The following is a 24,049-nucleotide window of genomic DNA, read 5'->3' as shown; positions in this document are numbered from 1 at the left end:
CAGTGCATTTCTCTGGTGGTTCAACACCTAGCGGACTTTCTGAATGCCAGAGCAGACAAACTCAGCCGTCAATGCCTGGTTGATAACGATTAGTGGCGCAAGTTCTCTTTCAGCAGTGGGGAGAGCCTTGGTTAGATCTGTTTGCCTCCACAGAGAACACGCAGTGTAAGCAGTTTTGCTCATTGGAGTTTCCAAGGAGGCATTCGCTCAGCGACACTTTTCGTCTCGAGTGGAGTTCAGGCTTCCTGTATTCCTTTCCACCCATACAACTTCTGCCCAGAGTTCTCAAGAAGATCAAGAACGACTGGGCCCAAGTAATACTTGTAGCTCTGGACTGGGCACAAATAGTCTGGTATACCGAGCTATTGAGCATGGCTATCGATCCTCCGATCAGACTGCCCCTTCGGGAGGATCATCTGTCACAACAGCATGGGGGAGGGTTGTCCTGTCTCCACCTTCTTGCGTGGAGATTGGGTGGCGGCAGTTGACAGCTTTTGACCTTCCCTCCAAAGTCTGTAACATTATTCTGGCAGCCAGGCGTCCCTCCACCAAAACGGTATACGCCAGTTGATGGACAAATTTGTGGCATGGTGCATAGACAAATCTGTAGACCCCCTCTCTGCCTCTTTCCAAGGTTCTCCTGTTTATACTTTCTTTGGCCCAGCAGGGCTCTGCTTTGGGCACCCTGAAAGGTTATTTGTCTGCTATCTCTACATTTCTGAGATTACCTGACCAACCCTCTTTGTTTAAGTCTCCTATAGTTTGTAGGTTCCTTAAGGGTCTTACCCATATGTTTCCCCCATCACCATACATCACGCCCCAATGGGATTTTAATTTGGTTCTTACCTTCTTATGTGTGCTACTTTTGAGCCGCTCCATAATTGTCATCTCAGGCTTCTGGCGTTAAAAACAGCCTTCCGTGTGGCCATTAGTTCTACCCGCAGTGTGAATGAGCTGCAAGCATTGTCATCTTAACCAGCCTACCTTTCCATCTATCTTGAAAAAGTGGTGCTTTGAACCAGGGCTTCCTTTATGCCAAAAGTGGCCACGTCCCTTCATGTGGACCAATCCATCACCTTACCTACTTTTTACTCACCCCCTCATCCTTCTAAGGAAGAGGAGAGACTCCACTCTCTGGACCCAAAAAGAGTGTTGGTGTTCTACCTTGATCGTTCCAAAGAATAACGGGTGGATGATAAACTCTTTGTTGGGTATGTGGGTGCGAAGAAAGGCCAGGCAGTGCAGAAGAGAAACATCTCTAGATGGGTTGTTCTCTGCATTAAAATGTGCTACACATTGGATAAATAGCAACCCCCAGAGGGTTTGTGCACTCACTCCACTAGAGTGACAGTTGCAACTATTGTGTTTGCCCGCAGACTACCAGTCCTGGACATCTGTCAGGCAGCAACGTGGGCTTCACTGCACACATTCACTAAACTCTGATGCCTGGACAGTCAGGTCCAAAGGGAAGGGTTCTTTGCCCATTAGGTCCAGCAGGACATCCTAGTATGATCTTGGTTCGCAGACCCACCTCCAGGGATGGTATTGCTTGGGTATCTATTCTAAGGTAAGGAATCTGCAACTAGATGCCTCTATCAAATGGACAAGTTACTTACCTTCAGTAAGGCCTTATCTGGTAGAGACAAAATCTAGTTGCAGATTTCTTTCTGACCCACCCATCCTCCTCGCTGTGCAAACTGATGTCTGAGGACAGGGACTCCCTTTCAGGGCCTTAGTTTTGATGCACCAGTGGTCAGTGGTTTTCATGACTCTGCGCTTCTGGCTTGTAAAATTGTAAAAAGAAACTGATGTCAGCATGCCAGGGTTGTGCCTTTATAGGACCAGGGACATCATGTCAGGTGTAGATGGCGCCATTGACGAACGTGGAACTGATCACCACCTATCGGCGTGCAAGGGTACTGTTCAAGAAAAATTGCTGGTTCCAGACTGACAACTGGGGGAAATTCTAATGAAGGAATCTGCAACTAGATATTGTCTCTACCAGATAGGGCATTACCAAAGTTAAGTAACTTGTCCTTTTTGGCGTTCCAGGAAACAATGTTGGATGAATATTCAATGCTGAAAATGTCTGACTCAACTTGGAGTTTGCCAAGATGGTCTTTGAGACTGATTGGTAATGGCTGATAGTTAACTTTTAACTCGTTGGTCTGATGAATCTTTAATGCAAAACCTTTATTAAGTGATTGCATATTTTGGTTTACAAGCTTTGAGAACTGCAACAATTCTTTCTAATTGCAATTCTCATACAGCTAAAGGCAACTGTGTTCCACTTTCTGTTTTTCAGGAAGAGAAATGCAACACAGCACAATTTTGCTTGATAAAAAGAATAGTAACCTCCTGGCAGCTTTATTTCTAGAAGCCCTTGACAACATTAAGGAGCATGCAATATCCAGCTCTTTCAATATGCTCTACACTCCGTCAGCCACTCTGCCAGCTTTCAGCTCACTCTCTACCTTCTGTCATTGCCTGCACACCTTAAATCCACTATTCACACCTCGAATCCACTATTCACATGTCAGCCACCATCTGCATACCCTGTGGCTTGACACAATCTAAGCCACGATAGAATCCCTTTGGTCACACTCTGCACATCCTTTTTGGCAAGACAATTGGGGCTGCAGAGAATAAGCCTATGGAAGTTTTTTAATTTGCTAATTTTTTTTTAGCACAGACAGTCTGTAATAGAGGTATTCCTCCTTCCCAGGAATGGTGTGAGAGGCTTTCAGGATAAAATTCCTAAAATGCAATTGAATTTATTCCATGTCCCTATGGTAGCTGACTTTAGGGGCTTCTTTTGGCAGTGCTGCATTTAGTAGGCAGTGTTCCCTGCTTCAGTTTGAATTAATTTCCTTGGATGACTCCAAATCTAATCTGAAATCGGGATCTCCTACTGACCCCATTCCATTGATTTGCTTGTCAAGGTGGTGGGTGTCATCAATCCCGTTGTGAATAAGTTGCTAAATGCTTCTCCCCGCGGCCACAGTTATCTGAATTTGGAAACAGGCTAGATTACTCCCCCTTCTAATAAAGCTTTCTGTTGATTCTAGTGTCTTGGCTAATTACAGACCTATCTCGCTGTTACCAGCGCTCACCAAGATTTGGGGAAAAATCTCTTAATCACCAGCTCTCTAATTATTTGGAGACTAATGAACTTTTGCACCTCAGTCAGTCCGGTTTTTGCACTAAGTTTAGCACTAAAACTGCTCTACTAGAGGCAGCAGAACACATAAAATGTTTGTAGGAAGTTGGCTCTGTATATACTATCTCAAAGTGAGAGATAGTGTGCACAGAGTCCAAGAGTCTTAGAGGTTGTGACTGACAAAATGAGATAATACTAATGCTCTATTTTGTGGTAGTGTGGTCGAGCAGTAGGCTTATCAGAGAATAGTGTTAAGCATTTGTTGTACACACACAGGCAATAAATGAGGAACACACACTCAAAGACTTAACTCCAGCCCAATAGGTTTTATATAGAAAAATATATTTTCTTAATTTATTTTAGAACCACAAGATTCAAGATTTGAGGTAAGTACGTAAAATGCATGGTACTTCACACATTTAAGTATAGAACTTTGATTTAAAACAGCAGTACAGACAGTTTAGGTTAAAATAGCAATAAGCTATTTTAAAAGTGGACTTTGCAAAAATCAGACGGTTCCTGGGGGAGGTAAGTTTGGTTAGTTTTTGCAGGTAAGTAAAGCACTTACACAGTCAGTCTCCTGGGCATGGTCAGCCCACCATTGGGGGTTCAAGGCAACCCCAAAGCCACAGCACCAGCAACACAGGGCCCGTCAGGTTCAGAGGTCAAAGGAGGGCCCAAAACACATAGGCGCCTATGAAGAACATGGGTGCTCCGGTCCTAGTCTGCTTACAGGTAAGTACCTACGTCTTCGGGGAGCAGACCAGGGTGGTTTTGTAGAGCACTGGGGGGGACACACACAAGCCCACAAAACGCACCCTCAGCGGCACAGGGGCAGCCGGGTTCAGTAGGCAAAGTAGGCGTCAGGTTTGCTATAGAAAGCAATGGAGGAACCCGGGGGTCACTTAGGCGATGCAGGCAGGGCACAGGGGGGCCTCTCGGGCAAGCCACCGACTGGGCTAGGATGAGGGCTGCCTGCTGGTCACTCCTGCACTGGTAGGTGGTTCCTCTCGGTCATGGGGGCTGCGGGTGCAGTGCTTGGTCCAGACGTCTGGTTCCTTTGTTACCAGGGAGTCGCGGTCAGGGGGAGCCTCTGTATCCTCTCTGTAGGCGTCGCTGTGGGGGTGCAGGGAGTTCGACTCAGGGTGTCGACATCGTTGTAGTCACCTGAGAGTCCTCTCTGCTGTGTTCTTTCTCCTGAACTCGAGCCAGGGGTGTCGGGTGCAGAGTGTAAAGTCTCACACTTCCGGCGGGAAGAGAAAGTTATTTAAAAGTTGCTTCTTTGTTGCAAAGTTGTTGCAGGTTTTGAACAGTGCCGCTGTTCTCTGGAGTTTCTTGGTCCTTTAGGTTCAGGGCAGTCCTCTGAGTCCTCAAAGGTCGCTGGTCCCTGTCGGATGCGTTGCTGTGCAGGTTCTTTGAGTCTGGAGACAGGCCGGTAGGCCTGGGGCCTAGTCAGTTGTCATCTCTGTCGTCTCTGCGGGGCTTTCAGGTCAGCAGTCCTTCTTCTTCTTGTAGGTTGCAGGAATCTGTTTCCTGGGTTCAGGGTCATCCCTAAATACTAAATTTAGGGGAGTGTTTAGGTCTGGGGGCAGTAGCCAATGGCTACTGTCCTTGAGGGTAGCTACACCCTCTTTGTGCCTCCTCCCTGAGGGGAGGGGGGCACATCCCTTTTCCTATTAGGGGAATCCTCCAAACTCAAGGTGGAGGATTTCTAAATGGAAGTGTCACTTCGGAGCACCTTAGGGGCTGTCCTGACTGGCAGGTGACTCCTCCTTGTTTTTCTCATTATCTCCTCCGACCTTGCTGCCAAAAGTGGGGGCAGTGGCCGGAGGGGCGGGCATCTCCACTAGCTGGGATGCCCTGGGGTGCTGTAACAAAAGGCATGAGCCTTTGAGGCTCACCGCCAGGTGTTGCAGTTCCTGCAGGGGAGGTGAGAAGCACCTCCACCCAGTACAGGCTTTGTTCCTGGCCACAGAGTGACAAAGGCACTCACCCCATGTGGCCAGAAACTCGTCTGGTTGTGGCAGGCTGGCAGAAACTGGTCAGCCTAGCATTAGGAGTCAGACTGGTATTCAGGGGGCATCTCTAAGATGCCCTCTGTGTGTATTTTACAATAAATCCCACACTGGCATCAGTGTGCATTTATTGTGCTGAGAAGTTTGATACCAAACTTCCCAGATTTCAGTGTAGCCATTATGGAACTGTGGAGTTCGTAATTGACAGACTCCCAGACCATATACTCTTTATGGCTACCCTGCACTTACAACGTCTAAGGTTTCGCTTAGACACTGTAGGGGCATAGTGCTCATGCAACTATGCCCTCACCTGTGGTATAGTGAACCCTGCCTTAGGGCTGTAAGACCTGCTAGAGGGGTGACTTACCTATGCCACAGACAGTGAGAGGTGGGCATGGCACCCTGAGGGGAGTGCCATGTTGACTTAGTCATTTACTCCCCACCAGCACACACAAGCTGTGAGACAGTGTGCATGTGCTGAGTGAGGGGTCCCCAGGGTGGCATAATACATGCTGCAGCCCTTAGAGACCTTCCCTGGCCACAGGGCCCTTGGTACCAGGGGTACCATTTACAATGGACTTATATGTGTGCCAGGGCTGTGCCAATTGTGGGAACAAATGTAGAGTTTAGGGAAAGAACACTGATGCTGGGGCCTGGTTAGCAGGATCCCAGCACACTTTCAATCGTAACTGGCATCAACAAAAGGCAAAAAGTCTGGGGGTAACCATACCAAGGAAGGCATTTCCTTACACAACCCCTCCCCCCCCCCCCCCCCCAAACGAAAGAGGATGAGACTAACCTTTCCCAAGAGAGTCTTCATTTTCTAAGTGGAAGAACCTGGAAAGGCCATCAGCATTGGCATGGGCAGTCCCAGGTCTGTGTTCCACTACAATGTCCATTCTCTGTAGGGATATGGACCACCTCAGCAGTTTAGGGTTCTCTCTTTTCATTTGCATCAGCCACCTGAGAGGTCTGTGGTCAGTTTGAACTGTGAAGTGAGTACAAAAAGGTATGGACTCAACTTCTTCAGGGACCGAATCGTAGCAAAGGCCTCCCTCTCAATGGCACTCCAACACTGCTCCCTGGGGAGTAACCTCCTGCTAATAAAAGCAACAGGCTGGTCAAGACCATCATCATTTGTTTGGGACAGGACTGCTCCTATCCCATGCTCAGAGGCATCAGTCTGCACAATGAACTGCTTAGAATAATCTGGAGCTTTCAAAACTGGTGCTGTACACATAGCTTGCTTCATGGTGTCAAATGCCTTTTGACAGTCCAAGGTCCAGTTAACTTTCTTGGGCATTTTCTTAGAGGTCAGTTCTGTGAGGAGTATCACTATTGATCCATATCCCTTCACAAACCTCCTATAGTACCCAGTCAAGCCAAGGAATGCCCTGACTTGAGTCTGGGTTTGTGGAGCTGCCGAGTCCAGAAAAGTCTGGAGCATGGGTTGGAGTGGCTGAACTTGGCTTCCACCTACAAGGTGCCCCAAGTAAACCACCGTTCCCTGCCCTCTCTGACATTTAGATGCCTTGATAGAGAGGCCTGCTGCTTGCAGGGCCTGAAAAACCTTCTTCAGGTGGACCAGGTGATCCTGCCGGTTGGAGCTAAAGACAGCAATATCATCAAGATAAGCTGCACTAAAGGACTCCAAGCCAGCAAGGACTTGATTCGCCAAACTTTGGAAGGTGGGGGAGGAGGGGGTATTATTTGGGCCAAAGGGCATCACAGTAAACTGGTAGTGCCCATCAGGTGTCGAGAATGCTGTTTTCTCTTTTGCTTCAGGTGCCATTTTGATTTGCCAGTACCCTGCTGTCAAGGCAAAGGTACTTAAGTATTTGGCTGCACCTAATTTGTCTATGAGCTCATCTGCCCTTGGGATGGGGGTGAGCATCTCTCTTGGTGACAGAGTTGAGCCTTCTGTAGTCCACACATAACCTCATCTCTTTCTTGCCATCTTTGGTGTGAGGTTTGGGGACCAAGACCACTTGGCTAGCCCAGGGACTGTCAGAGTGCTCAATCACTCCCAACTCCAGCATCTTGTAGACTTCCACTTTGATGCTTTCTTAGACTTGGTCAGACTGTCTGAATATTTTATTCTTGACAGGCATACTGTCTCCTGTGTCCACATCATGGGTACACAGGTGTGTCTGACCAGGGGTCAAGGAAAAGAGCTCAGCAAACTGCTGGAGGACTTGCCTGCAGTCAGCTTGCTGTTGGCCAGAGAGGGTGTCTGAATAGGTCACTCCATCTACTGAGCCATCTTTAGGGTCTGTGGAGAGGTGATCAGGGAGAGGTTCACTCTCTGCTTTCTGGTCCTCATCTGTAACCATTAACATGTTTACATCTGCCCTGTCATGAAAGAGTTTAAGGCAGTTAACATGGATCACCCTCTTGGGGGTCCCGCTAGTGCCCAGGACCACCAAGTAGGTGACCTGACTCTTCTTTTCTAGCACTGGGTAAGGGCCACTCTGTTTGTCCTGAAGTGCCCTGGGAACCACAGGCTCCAGAACCCAGACTTTCTGCCCTGGCTAAAACTCAACCATAGCAGCCTTTTGGTCATACCACAACTTCTGGAGCTGTTGGCTGGCCTCAAGGTTTTTGCTTGCCTTTTCCATGTACATCCTTGAACGTAGGCCTAGTACATAGTCCACCACATCTTGTTTAGGCTCATGGAGAGGTCTCTCCCAGCCTTCTTTTACAAGTGCTAGTGGTCCCCTCACAGGATGGCCAAACAGAAGCTCAAAGGGGGAACCCTACTCCCTTCTGTGGCACCTCTCTGTAGGTGAAAAGCAGGCATGGCAAGAGGACATCACATCTCCTTTTAAGTTTTTCAGGGAGCCCCATGATCATGCCCTTCAAGTTCTTGTTAAATCTCTCACAAGACCATTGGTTTGTGGATGGTATGGTGTGGTGATTTTGTAAGTCACCCCACACTGATTCCACATGTGTTTTAGGTAAGTTGACATGAAGTTGGTACCTCTGTCAGAAACAACCTCCTTAGGAAATCCCACTCAGGTAAAAATACCAATGAGTGCTTTAGCTACTGCAGAAGCAGTAGTGGACCTAAGGGGAATTGCTTCAGGGTACCTGGTAGCATGATCCACTACTACCAGAATATATTGGTTCCCTGATGCTGTGGGAGGTTCCAGTGGACCCACTATGTCCACTCCCACTCTCTCAAAGGAGACCCCCACCACTGGAGGCGGAATGAGGGGGGTCTTTGGATGGCCACCTGTCTTACCACTGGCTTGACAGGTGACACAGGAGGTGCAAAACTCCTTAACCTTCTGGGACATATTGGGCCAATAGAAATGGTTGACTAATCTCTCCCAAGTCTTGGTTTGTCCCAAATGCCCAGCAAGGGGAATGTCATGGGCTAAGGTCAGAATGAACTCCGTAAACTCCTGAGGCACTACCACTCTCCTAGTGGCCCCAGGTTTTGGATTTCTTGCCTCAGTGTAAAGGAGACCATCTTCCCAACAGATCCTGTGGGTTCCACTGACAGTTCCCTTTTCTTGCTCAGCTGCTTGCTGTCTTAGGCCTTGAAGAGAGGGACAAGTTTCTTTCCCCTTACACAGCTGTTCCTTTGAGGGTCCCCCGGGCCCAAGAGCTCAACCTGGTAAGCTCCAGCTTCATGGACTCAGTTCCCTCAGGGGATAGAACATCTTCCTTGGAAGAGAGGTTCTGTTTCTTTTGCTGTGTTGAAGCTGGTTGCCCAGTCTTCTTTCCTTTTCTTTTGGAAGGTTGGGTCATTATTCCAGACTCCAACACTTCTTTTTCACCCTGAGCCCTGCCTTGTGCCCTTGTCTTGACACACACCAGTTCAGGGATACCCTGCTTATCTGAATGGGTCTTGAGTTCCACCTCAGCCCATGCTGAGGACTCCAGATCATTCCCTAGCAGACATTCTACTGGAATTGCAGAGGAGACTACCACCTGTGTCAGGCCAGTGACCCCTCCCCCATTCAAACGTTACCATTGCCCTGGGATGTACTTTAGTTTGATTGTCAGCATCAGTGACTGGATATGTCTGTCCAGCCAGGTACTGTCCCGGGAAAAACAGTTTGTCTGTCACCGTTGTGACACTGGCACCTGTATCCCTCAGGGCGTCTACTCTAGTCCCATTGATTAAGAGCTGCTGTCTGTATTTGTGCATGTTAGGCGGCCAGGCAGCAAGTATGGCTAAATCCACCCCACCCTCAGAGACTAATGTAGCTTCAGTGTGAACCCTGATTTGCCCTGGGCACACTGTTGATCCCACCTGGATACTGGCTATTCAGTACTAACTGGAGTAGTATTTCTTGTGGGACTTTTCTTTGGACAGGCCTTGTCTCCAGTTTGGTGTCCATGCTGACTACAGTTTTGACACCAGGCCTTCTTGGGATCAGCGTTTTTACCCTTATACCCATTTGTGGACTGTGAAGAGGCTCTGGGCCCACCCTCCTGAGCAGGTTTTTGGGGCCCTGTAGAAGACTCTTTACTTTTGCCCTTGGATGTCTCACCACTCTTCCCCTGGGGAGGCTTTGTGACCCCTTTCTTTTCATAACCCCCTGTGGAAGTCTTGGTCACCCTAGTCTTGACCCAGTGGTCTGCCTTCTTTCCCAATTCTTGGGGATAAATTGGACCTAGGTCTACCAGATGTTGATGCAGTTTATAATTGAAGCAATTACTTAACAGATGTTCCTTCATAAACAAGTTATACAGCCTGTGAGAAAACAGGGCTGATTGCAGAGGCCCCATAACTTTTTGCCCCCATTTTCCACTTTATGCTGGTGTTTTCCTGACTTTGATGGTGCCCTGGGTACTGCTAACCAGTCCCAGGGCCTGTGCTCTGTGTAAAATGGATATGCAAATTAGGCTAATTATAATTGGCTAAGTTAACCTACCTATAAGTCCCTAGTATATGGTAGGGCATGTAGGTTTAGGGACCACAGCATAGGTGGTGCACACCTAGGTGCACTGCTGAGGTGCCCAGTGTCATTTTAAAAGCAAGCCTGCCTTGCTGGTTGCTTTTAAATTAAAGTTATATGCAAATTCGACTTTGGAATTAAAGGTACTTCCAAAGTCTTAAACTACCTTATTTTTACATATAAGTCACCCCTAAGGTGTGCCCTATGTGCCCCTAGGGCTGGGTGCCATGTAACTATAAGCAGGGACTTTATAAAAATAGATTTATAAGCCCTGGTGAGGTAAAAACAGCCAAATTCGTTTTTCCCTCATTGAAGTAAATGGCCTTCATAGGCTAGAATGGGCAGACTTTATTTTAAATTTTAAAGTCTCCTTAAATGTTACATACCAAGAATTTGGTATCAAATTGATTGTTGTAATAAATCCCACAACTTCCAGTTGTTGGATTTAATATAACTAGTGCAGGTAAAAAGTTTAGACTTTACCTAAAAAGTTGCCAATTTCAGCTCTGCATTGTTTTTGCTGCTGTGCTCTGATTGGCCAGCCTGCAGCAGCTTCTGCCAGGCTACCTTGATGAGGTGTGAAGTGGCCTGACTTCACACAAAGGAATGTGCTTGGGGAGAGAATCTCCCCTCAGCAGATGGTGAGGCAGGAAGGGGGAGGGCTGCCAAACTGGTCTTCAAAGGCAGAGAAGGACATTTGCAGCACCCAGCAACACCCCCACATCCTGCAACCCCAGACAGCTAGGTGCCCCCTTGATTAGATTAGGAGAGGGCAGGAGAGGGGTGTGTTTATGATTTTTAGCCACACCAGTGGGTGGGCTCAGCCAGATGTAACCTCCAAAAATCAGATTCATCCATGTTGGATTTTTAGAGACTGTTGCCTTCTGGGATGGATTTTTGCCACACTTCCCAGGAAGTGGTCATCACAGGGGGACGACCCTGTCCCTGATTGGAGAACCAGGGCCCCCCTGCTTTTCACCCAGGAGCAAGGATAAAACTGGCAGACCTGCACCCACACCTCAGATCCCCACCAAATTTCAAGAAGAAGGAACTACAAGGAGAAGGACTGCCCTGCTGGACCCCTGGCCTGCACCTGGACCCTGCACTCAGAAAGACTGCACCAGTTGCACACTTGGGCTTCACCACAAGAAGGACTTTGCCTGGCTTCCACTGGTTCAAGGAGGGACTCCCTGTTTGCTACAGGTGAAAAATTGCTATCCAGAGTCCCCTGCACCAACTCCTGAAAAAGTGACCAGCTGACCACTGTCCAGTGGCCAAAAAGGAGTTTGCGCCAGGTGTATTCTGGGAGTTGAAGTCCGCACTTCCCAAGGACCATCACAGAACTTCTGGACCCTTGGGGTGAGCTGTGGACCCCAAAAGAACCTTAAAAGAACATCTGGGTGAAGCCCCAGAAGTTTGGAAAAGATTGGAGAATTTTTGAAAAAAAGCTCCATAAAGTGACCGACCCGACGCGGAAATTCTAGCCGGCTTGCCTCAACCGCGACCCGGCCTGACTTCGTGGTTCGTCCCGGTAAAGAAAAACATCCAAAAAAGAGACTAAGTCCGAACGTAAAAAGTTGACCGGGACCTTCCAGCCATCGTATCCGAGAAGGGCTCCACGGACGTCGGATCAAGATCCAGGTTTAACCCGGTCGAAGGATTTTCATCTCGAAAAAACGACTAAGTCCGAAGGTAAAAATCACCACCGAGGAAACCGACTTCGCGTATCCGGACAAGGGCTCCAGGAGGTCGGATCCAACTGGCAGGTTCGTCCCGGGGAAGAAAAACATCAAAAAAGAGACTAAGTCAGAAGGTAACTTTTTAACCGAGGCCTCCCGCGACTTGTAGCCGAGCAGGGCTCCATTGCGGTCGGCCTGAAAGTTTGACTTTGCCCCGGTCCTGGTGCAACCAGATGACCCGATTGGCGCTTTTTGTTTCTAAGCGCTAGAAAATAATAATACTTTAAAAATTCATATCTCCGGTTCCCCTGAACCGATTTTAATCGTTTTTGTGTCATTTTAAAGATAAAAATATAAGCTATTTTTATAAATTGGTTTTGGATTTTTAAACTGTTTCCTGTGTTTTATTTAATTACTGTTTTGTGATATTTGAATGCTTTACACTTTGTCTCCTAAGTTAAGCCTTGACGCTCGATGCCAAGCTACCAAGGGTTGAGCTGGGATTAATTTACTGAGTACCTAACTGTACCTATGTGGAGGTTAGTGGCTTGTTGCTAGGTGTAGGTACCTACCTGCCCTACCAATAACCCATTTTCCAACATAATTGGAAGCAGCGACGGGATCCTGTACTTGTGTTCAATATCACGTTACAGTTTTAGGTAAAACAAATTAAAAATCCTTTAAATTGTCCTAGTGCAAAAATTGTTTTTAATTTTTAATTTGGATTAATTTCAATTATTGAATTTTTGTAATTTTTCTAAATTCTTGTTTCCAATTTTTGCAAAAAGTTTTTGTTGACACAAAACTAGGGAACCATGGAACTTGATCTGGCTAGCCTACCCACACTGACAGTAGTCCAGCTTAGGGGGTTGTGTATTGAAAGAGGGTTGCCTGCAACCACTGATCTCAGGAAGCAAATCCTGATCACATCCCTGACAGCATGGGCTGAGGCCCAAGAGGTAGAGTCAGAAGAAGCTCCAGAGGAGGGAGAAAGAAGGGAGGGTGCAAGCTCTAACCACTCAGGGGAGGGAAGGCATCTGAGCCCAAGTGAGGATGAGGAAGAACGGTCCTCAGTAAATACAGTCACTAGGGGCAGATCCAAAGCTAGTGGTGGGAAGGGGGTCCTTTCAGGAGGAGAGAACCCATCCATCAGAGAAAGAGAGCTGGAGGCCCAGCTAGCATACATAGCTTTGGAAGCAGAGAAGCTGGCCCTAGAAAAGAAAAAGTGGGCATACAAAGAGAAAAGAGATGGAAGCAGCGATAAAGAAGCTGAGGTGTCCATGGGTGGGGGAGTTTGCCCCAGATTACCCAAGGGGGTAGTTCCTGCTTATGTAGAGGGGGATGACATAGATAAGTGGCTGGGGGCCTTTGAGAGGGCACTCCAAATGAGAAGGGTTAGGCCTCAATACTGGGGTTCCCTTTTGTGGGAGTTGGTCCCCAACTCAGGGAGGGATAGGCTTCTGACCTTAAGGGGGGAGGAGGCAGATTCATACCCTAGTATGAAGAGGTGCTTAGCCAAGAAGTTTGGTCTGACCCCAGAGCAGTATAGGCTCAAGTTCAGGGACACCCAGAAGGTCAGTACCCAGTCTTGGGTTGACTTTGTGGACATTTCACTAAAGGCACTAGAGGGCTGGATTATTGGTAACAAAGTAGATACTTATGAGGGGTTATACAATCTGATCATGAGAGAGCACATCTTGACCAATTGTATCCAAGAAAGGTTACGCCAGCATCTAGTGGACTCTAAGCAGACCAACCCTAGAGAGCTAGGGGAGGCAGCTGATGAGTGGTTGAGAACCAGGGTGGTTGTCAAGTCCCAGGGGGGAGACTCCAAGAAGGGGGGGACAGGTCCCCAAAAACCTAAGGAGGGAGGTGGTAAGCCCACCACAGAGACTCCCTCTGTACCCCAGAACCCTAAGAAGGAGGAGAGTAAATCCCACTCCCACTCTGACAAGCAGAGACAGGGAGACCCAGGGTTAAAAAAACTCTTGGACAGTAGGGCTTGCTTTGACTGTCAGCAGACAGGTCACTTCAGAGGAGATGCAGCCTGTCCAAGGAAGGTGGTTAGCACTGGGCTGTCCAGTGTAGCCATAGAGGAGGATTCCTCAGATGATGAAGTCCTCCTAGCATTGTGCTGGGAGACAGGACCAGATGGTAAGCTGGTGATCCCTGAGGGTGGGAGTAGGCACTTCCACCACATTCAAGTGAATGGGATCCCTACCACTGGCCTGAGGGACACCTGTGCCAGTCACACTATAGTGAGTGACCGGTTAGTGACGCCAGACATGTATGTCCCAGGAAAGACAAAGAAAGTCAGGATAGCCACAGGGGAGGTCACCTCCAAACCTGTAGCCATAGTGCCCCTAGAGAGGGAGGGTATCCTTGACTGGATTAGGGTGGTAGTCAGTGCTGACCTCCCCCTAGATTGTATCCTGGGCAATGACCTCCCAGAGGTGAGTCTGGTCACAGATGGGGTGGTCGCCCAGGGCGCCCCCCCAACCCAAAGTCCTGGGGAGTCAGTCCCTACAGTTAGGAGACAGGGGTCCCCAAGAACAGGAAAGAAGAAAAGGAAGGGTAGGCCACTCTTAAAGAGAGTTCCAGGGAGCCAAAGGCCTTCTGCCCCAGTAGGGGGGGGAGCCCAGAGTTGGCACTGGTGAGGCCTCACCTGACCCCAAGGAAGTCCTGAGTAGTCAGGCAGCTGTCCAGATGCAAGGTGCTGCCCCTGCACTGACAGAAGGGAGAGTGGAAGGAGGGTGTCTGCCACAGGAGGTGGTAGCCCCCCACTCTAGACAGCAAGAGGGGTGCCAGGACCCCAAAGATGCCCCTAAAGCAACTCAGCCACTGCTATCCAGAGTCCCCTGCACCAACTCCTGAAAAAGTGACCAGCTGACCACTGTCCAGTGGCCAAAAAGGAGTTTGCGCCAGGTGTATTCTGGGAGTTGAAGTCCGCACTTCCCAAGGACCATCACAGAACTTCTGGACCCTTGGGGTGAGCTGTGGACCCCAAAAGAACCTTAAAAGAACATCTGGGTGAAGCCCCAGAAGTTTTGAAAAGATTGGAGAATTTTTGAAAAAAAGCTCCATAAAGTGACCGACCCGACGCGGAAATTCTAGCCGGCTTGCCTCAACCGCGACCCGGCCTGACTTCGTGGTTCGTCCCGGTAAAGAAAAACATCCAAAAAAGAGACTAAGGGCCTGATTCTAATTCTGGCGGGCGGCGGAGGCCGCCCGCCAGAATTCCGCCCCCATAATACCGCTCCGCGGTCAGAAGACCGCGGAGGGTATTATGAGTTTTTCCCTGGGCTGGCGGGCGGTCTCCAAACGACCGCCCACCAGCCCAGGGAAAAACTCCCTTCCCACGAGGATGCCGGCTCGTAATCGAGCCGGCGGAGTGGGAAGGTGCGACGGGTGCAGTAGCACCCGTCGCGTATTTTAGTGTCTGCAAGGCAGACACTGAAATACCTTGCGGGGCCCTCTTACGGGGGGCCCCGCGACCCCCCCCTACCGCCATCCTGTTCATGGCGGCTTTCCCGCCATGAACAGGATGGCGGTAGGGGGGGTCAGAATCCCCCATGGCGGCGCAGCAAGTTGCGCCGCCATGGGGGATTCTGAGGGCAGCGGTAAACTGGCGGGAGACCGCCGGTTTACCCTTTCTGACCGCGGCCAAAGCGCCGCGGTCAGAATGCCCTGCGGGGCAACGCCGGCCTGTCGGCGGTGCTCCCGCCGACCCTCGCCCCGGCGGTCGAAGACCGCCGGGGTTAGAATCAGGCCCTAAGTCCGAACGTAAAAAGTTGACCGGGACCTTCCAGCCATCGTATCCGAGAAGGGCTCCACAGACGTCGGATCAAGATCCAGGTTTACCCCGGTCGAAGGATTTTCATCTCGAAAAAACGACTAAGTCCGAAGGTAAAAATCACCACCGAGGAAACCGACTTCGCGTATCCGGACAAGGGCTCCAGGAGGTCGGATCCAACTGGCAGGTTCGTCCCGGGGAAGAAAAACATCAAAAAAGAGACTAAGTCAGAAGGTAACTTTTTAACCGAGGCCTCCCGCGACTTGTAGCCGAGCAGGGCTCCATCGCGGTCGGCCTGAAAGTTTGACTTTGCCCCGGTCCTGGTGCAACCAGATGACCCGATTGGCGCTTTTTGTTTCTAAGCGCTAGAAAATAATAATACTTTAAAAATTCATATCTCCGGTTCCCCTGAACCGATTTTAATCGTTTTTGTGTCATTTTAAAGATAAAAATATAAGCTATTTTTATAAATTGGTTTTGGATTTTTAAACTGTTTCCTGTGTTTTATTTAATTACTGTTTTGTGATATTTGAATGCTTTACACTTTGTCTCCTAAGTTAAGCCTTGACGCTCGATGCCAAGCTACCAAGGGTTGAGCTGGGATTAATTTACTGAGACCTAACTGTACCTATGTGGAGGTTAGGGGCTTGTTGCTAGGTGTAGGTACCTACCTGCCCTACCAATAACCCATTTTCCAACACAGCCCATCATAATCACTTACACCACTGCCAGTTATCCAACCATCTAGTGTTTTGACTGAGAAGTCAACAAAATCAACCCAGGTCTGGCTCGAGGATTTTTTAGCCCCCCTGAACCTAATCCTGTACTCCTCAGTTGAGAATCCAAAGCCCTCAATCAAGGTAGCCTTCATGAGGTCATAAGATTCTGCATCTTTACTAGAGAGTGTGAGGAGTCTATCCCTACACTTTCCAGTGAACATTTTCCAAAGGAGTGCACCCCAGTGAGATTTGCTTACTTTTCTGGTTGCACAAGCCCTCTCAAAAGCTATGAACCATTTGGTGATGTCATCACCATCTTCATATTTAGTTACAATCCCTTTGGGGATTTTTTTTTAGGATGTCCGTATTCTCTCTGACCCTATTTATGTTGCTGCCGCCATTGATGGGAGTTAACCCCATCTCTTGTCTTTCCCTTTCTATGGCGAGGAGCTGCTTCTCCAAAGCCAATCTTTTAGCCATCCTGGCTAACAAGAGGTCCTCTTCATTGAGGCTCTCCTCAATGCTTCCAGAGTTGCTGGTCTCCCCGGTGGATGAACCAGGTTTTCTGACTATGATTTTTGGAGTCAGAGTTTTGGGAACCCTGTTCTCCCTAGTTAGGACAGGAGGGGGGAATTCGTCCTCCTGTTCACTAACTTCCCCATCTGAAGGAGTATCCTCAGAGGGGTGGTCCCTTGTGAACTCTGCCAAAAGCTCCTGGAGCTTTACTTTGGTAGGGTTGGACCCTTTTTTAAAAATCTTTTTAGCTTACAGAGAGACCTTAACTCTGACATCCCTAGATGCAGGTAAGGGGTGAGGTTGAGTTCCACCACCATCTCATCTGTATTCGACCTTATCACTCTAAAAGTTGGGATTACTTTTTAAGAATCTAAAAACTACTTCTAGAACTTAAATCCAAACTTTTACAAACTTTTATACTCTAAATGAAATGCTAACAGGGACTTACACAAGGCCCTAGCAGGACTTTTAAAAATTTAGAAAAATAGTCAAATTACAAAAATCAATTTTTGGAATTTAGTTGTGTGATCAGGTATTGGCTGAGAAGTCCAACAAATGCAAAGTCTTATACCCCACCGCTGATCCACCAATGTAGGAAGTTGGCTCTGTATATACTATCTCAAAATGAGAGATAGTGTGCACAGAGTCCAAGGGTTCCCCTTCGAGGTTGATAGTGGCAAAATTAGATAATACTAATGCTCTATTTTGTGATAGTGTGGTCGAGCAGTAGGCTTATCAGAGGGTAGTGTTAAGCATTTGTTGTACACACACAGGCAATGAATGAGGAACAGACACTAAGACTTAACTCCAGGCCAGTAGGTTTTTATGTAGAAAAATATATTTTCTTAATTTATTTTAGAACCACAAGATTCAAGATTTGAGGTAAGTACATAAAATGCAAGGTACTTCACACAGGTACGTATAGAACTTTGACTTAAAACAGTAGTACACACAGTTTAGGTTAAAATGGCAATAAGCTATTTTAAAGTGGACACAGTGCAAAAATCAACAGTTCCTGGGGGAGGTAAGGTAAGTTTGGTTAGTTTTTGCAGGTAAGTAAAGCACTTCCACAGTCAGTCTCCTGGGCATAGTCAGCCCACCGTTGGGGGTTCAAGGCAACCCCAAAGCCACAGCACCAGCAACACAGGGCCGGTCAGGTGCAGAGGTCAAAGGAGGGCCCAAAACACATAGGCGCCTATGAAGAACATGGGTGCTCCGGTCCTAGTCTGCTTACAGGTCCTCGGGGAGCAGACCAGGGGGGTTTTGTAGAGCACTGGGGGGGGGACACAAGCCCACAAAACACACCTTCAGCGGCACAGGGGCATCTGGGTTCAGTAGGCAAAGTAGGGGTCGTGTTTGCTATAGAAAGCAATGGAGGGACCCGGGGGTCACCTAGGCAATGCAGGCAGGGCACAGGGGGGCTTCTCGGGCCAGCCACCGACTGGGCTAGGATTAGGGCCGCCTACTGGTCACTCCTGCACTGGTAGGTGGTTCCCCTCGGTCCTGGGGCCTGCGGGTGCAGTGCTTGGTCCAGGCGTCGGGTTCCTTTGTTATCAGGCAGTCGCGGTCAGGGGGAGCCTCTGGATCTTCTCTGCAGGCGTCACTGTGGGGGTGCAGGGAGTTCGACTCACTGTGGTGTTGGTTCTCCTGAACTCGAGCCGGGGCGTTGGGTGCAGAGTGTGAAGTCTCACGCTTCTGGCGGAAAGAGAGAGTTCTTTAAATGTTGCTTCTTTGTTGCAAATTTGTTGCAGGTTTTGAACAGTGCCGCTGTTCTCGGGAGTTTCTTGGTCCTTTAGGTTCAGGGCAGTCCTCTGAGTCCTCAAAGGTTGCTGGTCCCTGTCGGATTCGTCGCTGTGCAGATTCTTTGAGTCTGGAGACATGCCGGTAGGGCTGGGGCCAAGTCAGTTGTCGTCTCTGCAGGGCTTTCAGGTCAACAGTCCTTCTTGTTGTTGTAGGTTGCAGGAATCTGATTTCCTGGGTTCAGGGTCGCCCCTAAATACTAAACTTAGGGGGGTGTTTAGGTCTGGGGGGCAGTAGCCAATGGCTACTGTCCTTGAGGGTGGCTACACCCTCTTTGTGCCCCCTCCCTGAGGGGAGGGGGGCACATCCCTATTCCTATTGGGGGAATCCTCCAAACTCAAGATGGAGGATTTCTAAAGGCAGGGGGTCACCTCAGCTCAGGGCACCTTAGGGGCTGTCCTGGCTGGTAGGTGACACCTCCTTGTTTTTCTCATTATCTCCTCCGACCTTGCTGCCAAAAGTGGGGGCAGTGGCCGGAGGGGCGGTATCTCCACTAGCTGGGATGCCCTGGGGTGCTGTAACAAAAGGCATGAGCCTTTGAGGCTCACCGCCAGGTGTTGCAGTTCCTGCAGGGGGAGGTGAGAAGCACCTCCACCCAGTACAGGCTTTGTTCCTGGCCACAGAGTGACAAAGGCACTCACCCCATGTGGCCAGAATCTCGTCTGGTTGTGGCAGGCTGGCAGAAACTGGTCAGCCTAGCACTTGGAGTCGGACTGGTATTCAGGGGGCATCTCTAAGATGCCCTCTGAGTGTATTTTACAGTACATCCCACACTGGCATCAGTGTACATTTATTGTGCTGAGAAGTTTGATACCAAACTTACTTCCCAGATTTCAGTGTAGCCATTATGGAACTGTGGCGTTAGTAATTGACAGACTCCCAGACCATATACTCTATATGGCTACCCTGCACTTACAATGTCTAAGGTTTCGCTTAGACACTGTAGGGGCATAGTGCTCATGCAACTAAGCCCTCACCTGTGGTATAGTGAACCCTGCCTTAGGGCTATAAGACCTGCTAGAGGGGTGACTTACCTATGCAACAGGCAGTGAGAGGTGGGCATGGCACCCTGAGGGGAGTGCCATGTCGACTTAGTCATTTTCTCCCCACCAGCACACACAAACTATGAGACAGTGTGCATGTGCTGAGTGAGGGGCCCGGAGGATGGCATAATACATGCTGCAGCCCTTAGAGACCTTCCCTGGCCACAGGGCACTTGGTACCAGGGGTACCATTTACAAGGGACTTATCTGTGTGCCAGGGCTGTGCCAATTGTGGGAACAAAGGTACAGTTTAGGGAAAGAACACTGGTGCTGGGGGCTCGTTAGCAGGATCCCAGCATACTTTCAATCATAACTGGCATCAACAAAAGGCAAAAAGTCAGGGGGTAACCATGCCAAGGAAGGCATTTCCTTACAATGTTCATTAGACAAGGGCGGCAAGGTGATGCTGATATTATTGGATCTCACTGCAGAATTCTGATACTGTGTCACACCCCTGTTTCTTCAATGCCTGCAGGCCATTGGTCGGGGGGCTAGCTTTGGATTGGATAAAACATTTTTGGAGAACAGAGGTCAAAAGGTCTGGATGCCCCCTTTTTTTCAGGCTCTAGGCCTCTTTCAGTAATTTCCTGTGCTGCTGATATGCAGCTTCGGTTCTCGGGTCTTTTTAAGTCCTGTCTTTTGCCTGTGTTGAAACGGAAGTGTAATCTTATGTGCAACACAGACAAGACCGAGGTCCTTCTGTTTGGGCCGTTTTGTCCATACAAGTGGTTCGCCTGCTGGTTTTGGGGCTTACAAACATTTGTAGTGCATTTCTCATGCTTACCTTTGACCATACATTTCAATGAAGCAGGCACGAGTATTGCAAAAATCTTTGGAACATACGCTTTCTTACTCTTGAAAAATCTCAACTTTGTTGGCCTCTAGGGGAAGTGAGAGTGCTTGGTGCATTCACTTGGTTGGTTAAAGTGTGGTTGCTCTTCAATGAGTTAAATAATCTACTAAACAAGCACAAATGTTATTGGGACTATGGACATCGTAAACATGTTTATTGCTGGTTTTGACTACCGAAGATTCCCAGCCTGACAACTGGGACTAATTCAAGCACATGAATCTATGAAACATATTTAAGCTGGAGAACTGTGGTAAAGATAGGTAACGTTTTACTTTTCAGAAGCAGGGTAAATATAGGGCCTGGGTTGCACAAACACAGCTGTTTTTGGTTATGCTAAATAAGTATTTATGCATTATAATCATGCCAACAGAATTGTCTGAGAATATTTGAAAGTTATGCAAAATCCCTTACCTAATCCTCTGTAAATCTGTAAACCATTTTTTTTTCAATCTTAAATTAAATGGCTGCAGACTCTGCATTCATTAGCTTCATGTTAGGGGAGAATGTTGTGGTATTACGTTATGGGGGGGGGGGGGGCGGTGAAGTGTTTCAAACAACAACAAAAATGCTAATTTGTACTGTATTTCTCTGCAGGCTTCAAAATGGAAATTTCGGTCACTCACAGCGAGGAGACAGAAATGTAACAAACACCACTGCCTCTGCAGTTGAATATTCAGAAGTGAATGCCGATGCAACTATGCAGTCAGATGCCTCTGACAAGCGAGAGGCCTGTGGCAGGACAGCTGCATTGGGTACAGAGAGTACTGATGTTGGTGCACAACCATGTTGTCCTAGCAGCCAGCAACCTGTCAGGAAGAATGTTCCAAGTCTCACAGATGTAGGCATTGATAACAGCTTGGAATGGTTTGACTCTCTTGAACGCAATGCATGTGAAAGCACAAAAAGCTCCCCAGTGATCTCTGCGATTACAGGAGATTCTTCAGCTAAGAAATCAACAAATGGCGTTAGTGCGCTATCCAACAGATCTCATCCCAAAGCAAACACTAGCCGCAGTAAGGGGCAAGATAAGGTCCAGGGGCTTCACAACACTACTTCGCTTGGCATTGGTGCCTTAGGAAAGGACAAAGAGTCTGGTTCTGATAGAAAAGAGGCAACAGACCATGCTTGTCACACTGAAGGTAGCAGGAAAAAAGGTTTTGATTCAGCATCTGTGAGCTCTCCTGGTTCAGTTGTTACAGAACGGGTCTCAAAGAAACTACGTAAGAAACACATAGAGGCACTGAGTGACTTTTCCCTAAATGTAGATATGCCTGCTAAACCAGCAACATGTCAGCACCTGGGCGACTCAGTGGATCCTTTGCAGGATGGCAGTGGCGATACTGGGTGTACCTACTCAGGTCGAGCTCACAGCACTCCCAAAGGAGATAAAGGACGCCGTCCTACATCAAGGAAAAGAGGTCAAGCTCATATGGAGAAAGAGGCAACAGTAAACTTCAACAAACCTGAAGCAGACAGAAGCACCAGCCCCCCGTTAGCTAAGTTGGGCAGGTTTTCATTTCAACAAAAGTCAAAACTTGTGCATTCATGTGAAGAAAATACAAACACACATACTATTCCCAAAGACACTTTCAAACTAGATGAATTACCTAAGGAGGCTAGTGTTGAAGAGCATCTGAGGTCAGCTTCTAATCCTTCAGCGAAGCTACGTAAAATCATAGCAGGCAGTTTGGATAATGGAAACCAGCTTGGCCAGGGAAATTTGTGGCAAAAGAAAGGTATTGGAATTGACCAGCCAGGTTTGCCTAAAGTGCAGACTGAGATCTTGGCAACTAAACACAAAGCGGACATTATGAAATCTACTGCAAAAAGTTCAGAACGGAGTAATTCTGGAGAGGGGCACATTCACAGCTGTCAAGAACTCCAGGACGATAAAGTAATTCCAAGGGCATCTGAAGAGTTGACTGTGGTGAAACTTAAGGACGCTCAATCCGAACAAAGTACTGGACGGTCAATTAGTGTCACAACTGCACCTTTGGAAAAGTGTCATGAAAAGGATAAATCATCCAGTATCCAAAGCAAGGTAAAGGTGTCTTCCAGTACACTTGCAAGACTGGCCCAGTTCTCCTTCTCACCACCACCGGATCCAGATCTTAAAAGTCCACCTTCTGTGAACGCTCCATGTGTTACTAAAGAAGCCCACGGGTTACCCTTGGGGACTCACGCTACGCCGGGCTACAGGAGAAAATGTTTTGATCTTGAGTCAGTCAGCAAAAAACCGCTGACATGCCAGTCCCTGTTTTCCACTACTGACCTTGATGATGAGACTCTGGATTTTAATTGGGAAGAAGAGATTAAAAGGAAACCAAGGACGTAGTGCTGGTTCCCACCCTGGCAGCCATTCGTTGTCTCAGCTTGACTGTAGTCTTATGTTCTTATTGTAGCTATCGTGTACTTTTCATTTGTACAGATTTTTTTCAAACTTATTAGTCGGCTTTGGGTGTGAATAATGATAACTGTATTTGTTTTTGTTCAATTTAAGGACAATAGCACTTTTTGATGACAGCACATGACAGCCATTATGCCCTTCAGTATTTCCGATAAGATGTTCGTTTGAGAAGCTTGTCGTTATGAACTCCCAGATGCGGCATTGCTCATTCCCAGGAGGAGAGAACTGTATGGGAAGATGATTGCCTTGTACTTGGTTCACTTACATCTGCACTTTTGTACCTTTACTGTCAGTTAATACTATTTTTCTATATTGCAGGCATGTTAGGTTGTGATGGATGATCCACCCATAATATGAATCATGATAATTTGTCACTGTGCTGCTTGGTGCCCTGTAGTGATTGGTGTGAGTACGTGTGACTCATTTTCCTCTCCCACCTCATCTTAGGAAGAGCAACTTCCAGTCCTTTCTTATCTGCATTTTCCAACTATTGGTATGTTGTAGTATAAACACAGGGAACGATAATAAGAGTAATTAGCAGTATTGATCTGTCAGAAGCAGGGCTGCAACGCTTCTTCTTTTATAAGGCTACAGTCTGGTGCTAATCCTGAAATTTCTATAGTATCTGTCTGAGTTAACCAATTACGTGTACAGAATTGTCCACTAAAATGTGTAATTCAAGCTATTAATGGTTGGCTCTTCTTAAAACCATGCAGAAAGGAACACTATTTATTGTTAGCATTAGTCATCACATATCTATGTGTTAGGGAGAATGTAACTGATAAAACACAGCGGTTCACAAGCCAGTCCCTAAATGTGACAGATGCGAATGATGTTTGTCATGATCTTGTCTTTCGGCAAGCTGTAAGTAATAAGGTATGATGTTTTTGTTAGACCTAAAGCCAAATTAAACTATAACTGTGAAACTTTTTAATTTGCAGTTCTCTTGTTGTAAAGCGTCTTGTGCTTGTCCATGATATAGCATCTCTTAGAGGAGTGTTGTGTTGCAGTCTCACATATACATTGACATCGTTATTTAGTGTGTTGTACCCTGTTATTTAACCCAGATTGTACTGTTGTTTAAGAAGTTATCCACAGTTATTATAACTATGTGATCCTATACTTGCTTTGAGGTATCATGCTTCCAGATC

General features: G+C 47.7%; 1 protein-coding gene across 1 annotated transcript in view; it reads left to right on the top strand.

Annotated features, from left to right (window-relative positions):
• MCM9 (minichromosome maintenance 9 homologous recombination repair factor) overlaps positions 1-23,828 on the top strand; it is a 287,879-nt gene extending 264,051 nt beyond the window's left edge. The window contains exon 13 of the mRNA XM_069235378.1: positions 21,086-23,828. Within this exon, the coding sequence (XP_069091479.1) occupies positions 21,086-22,826 (1,741 nt within the window). The 3' untranslated portion in view covers positions 22,827-23,828. The remainder of the gene's footprint in view (positions 1-21,085) is intronic.
• Positions 23,829-24,049: the final 221 nt, after the last annotated feature.

Source organism: Pleurodeles waltl, chromosome 5, assembly GCF_031143425.1.
Source record: "Pleurodeles waltl isolate 20211129_DDA chromosome 5, aPleWal1.hap1.20221129, whole genome shotgun sequence".
Lineage (NCBI taxonomy): Eukaryota > Metazoa > Chordata > Amphibia > Caudata > Salamandridae > Pleurodeles > Pleurodeles waltl.
This window is presented reverse-complemented; position numbering and strand designations above follow the sequence as displayed.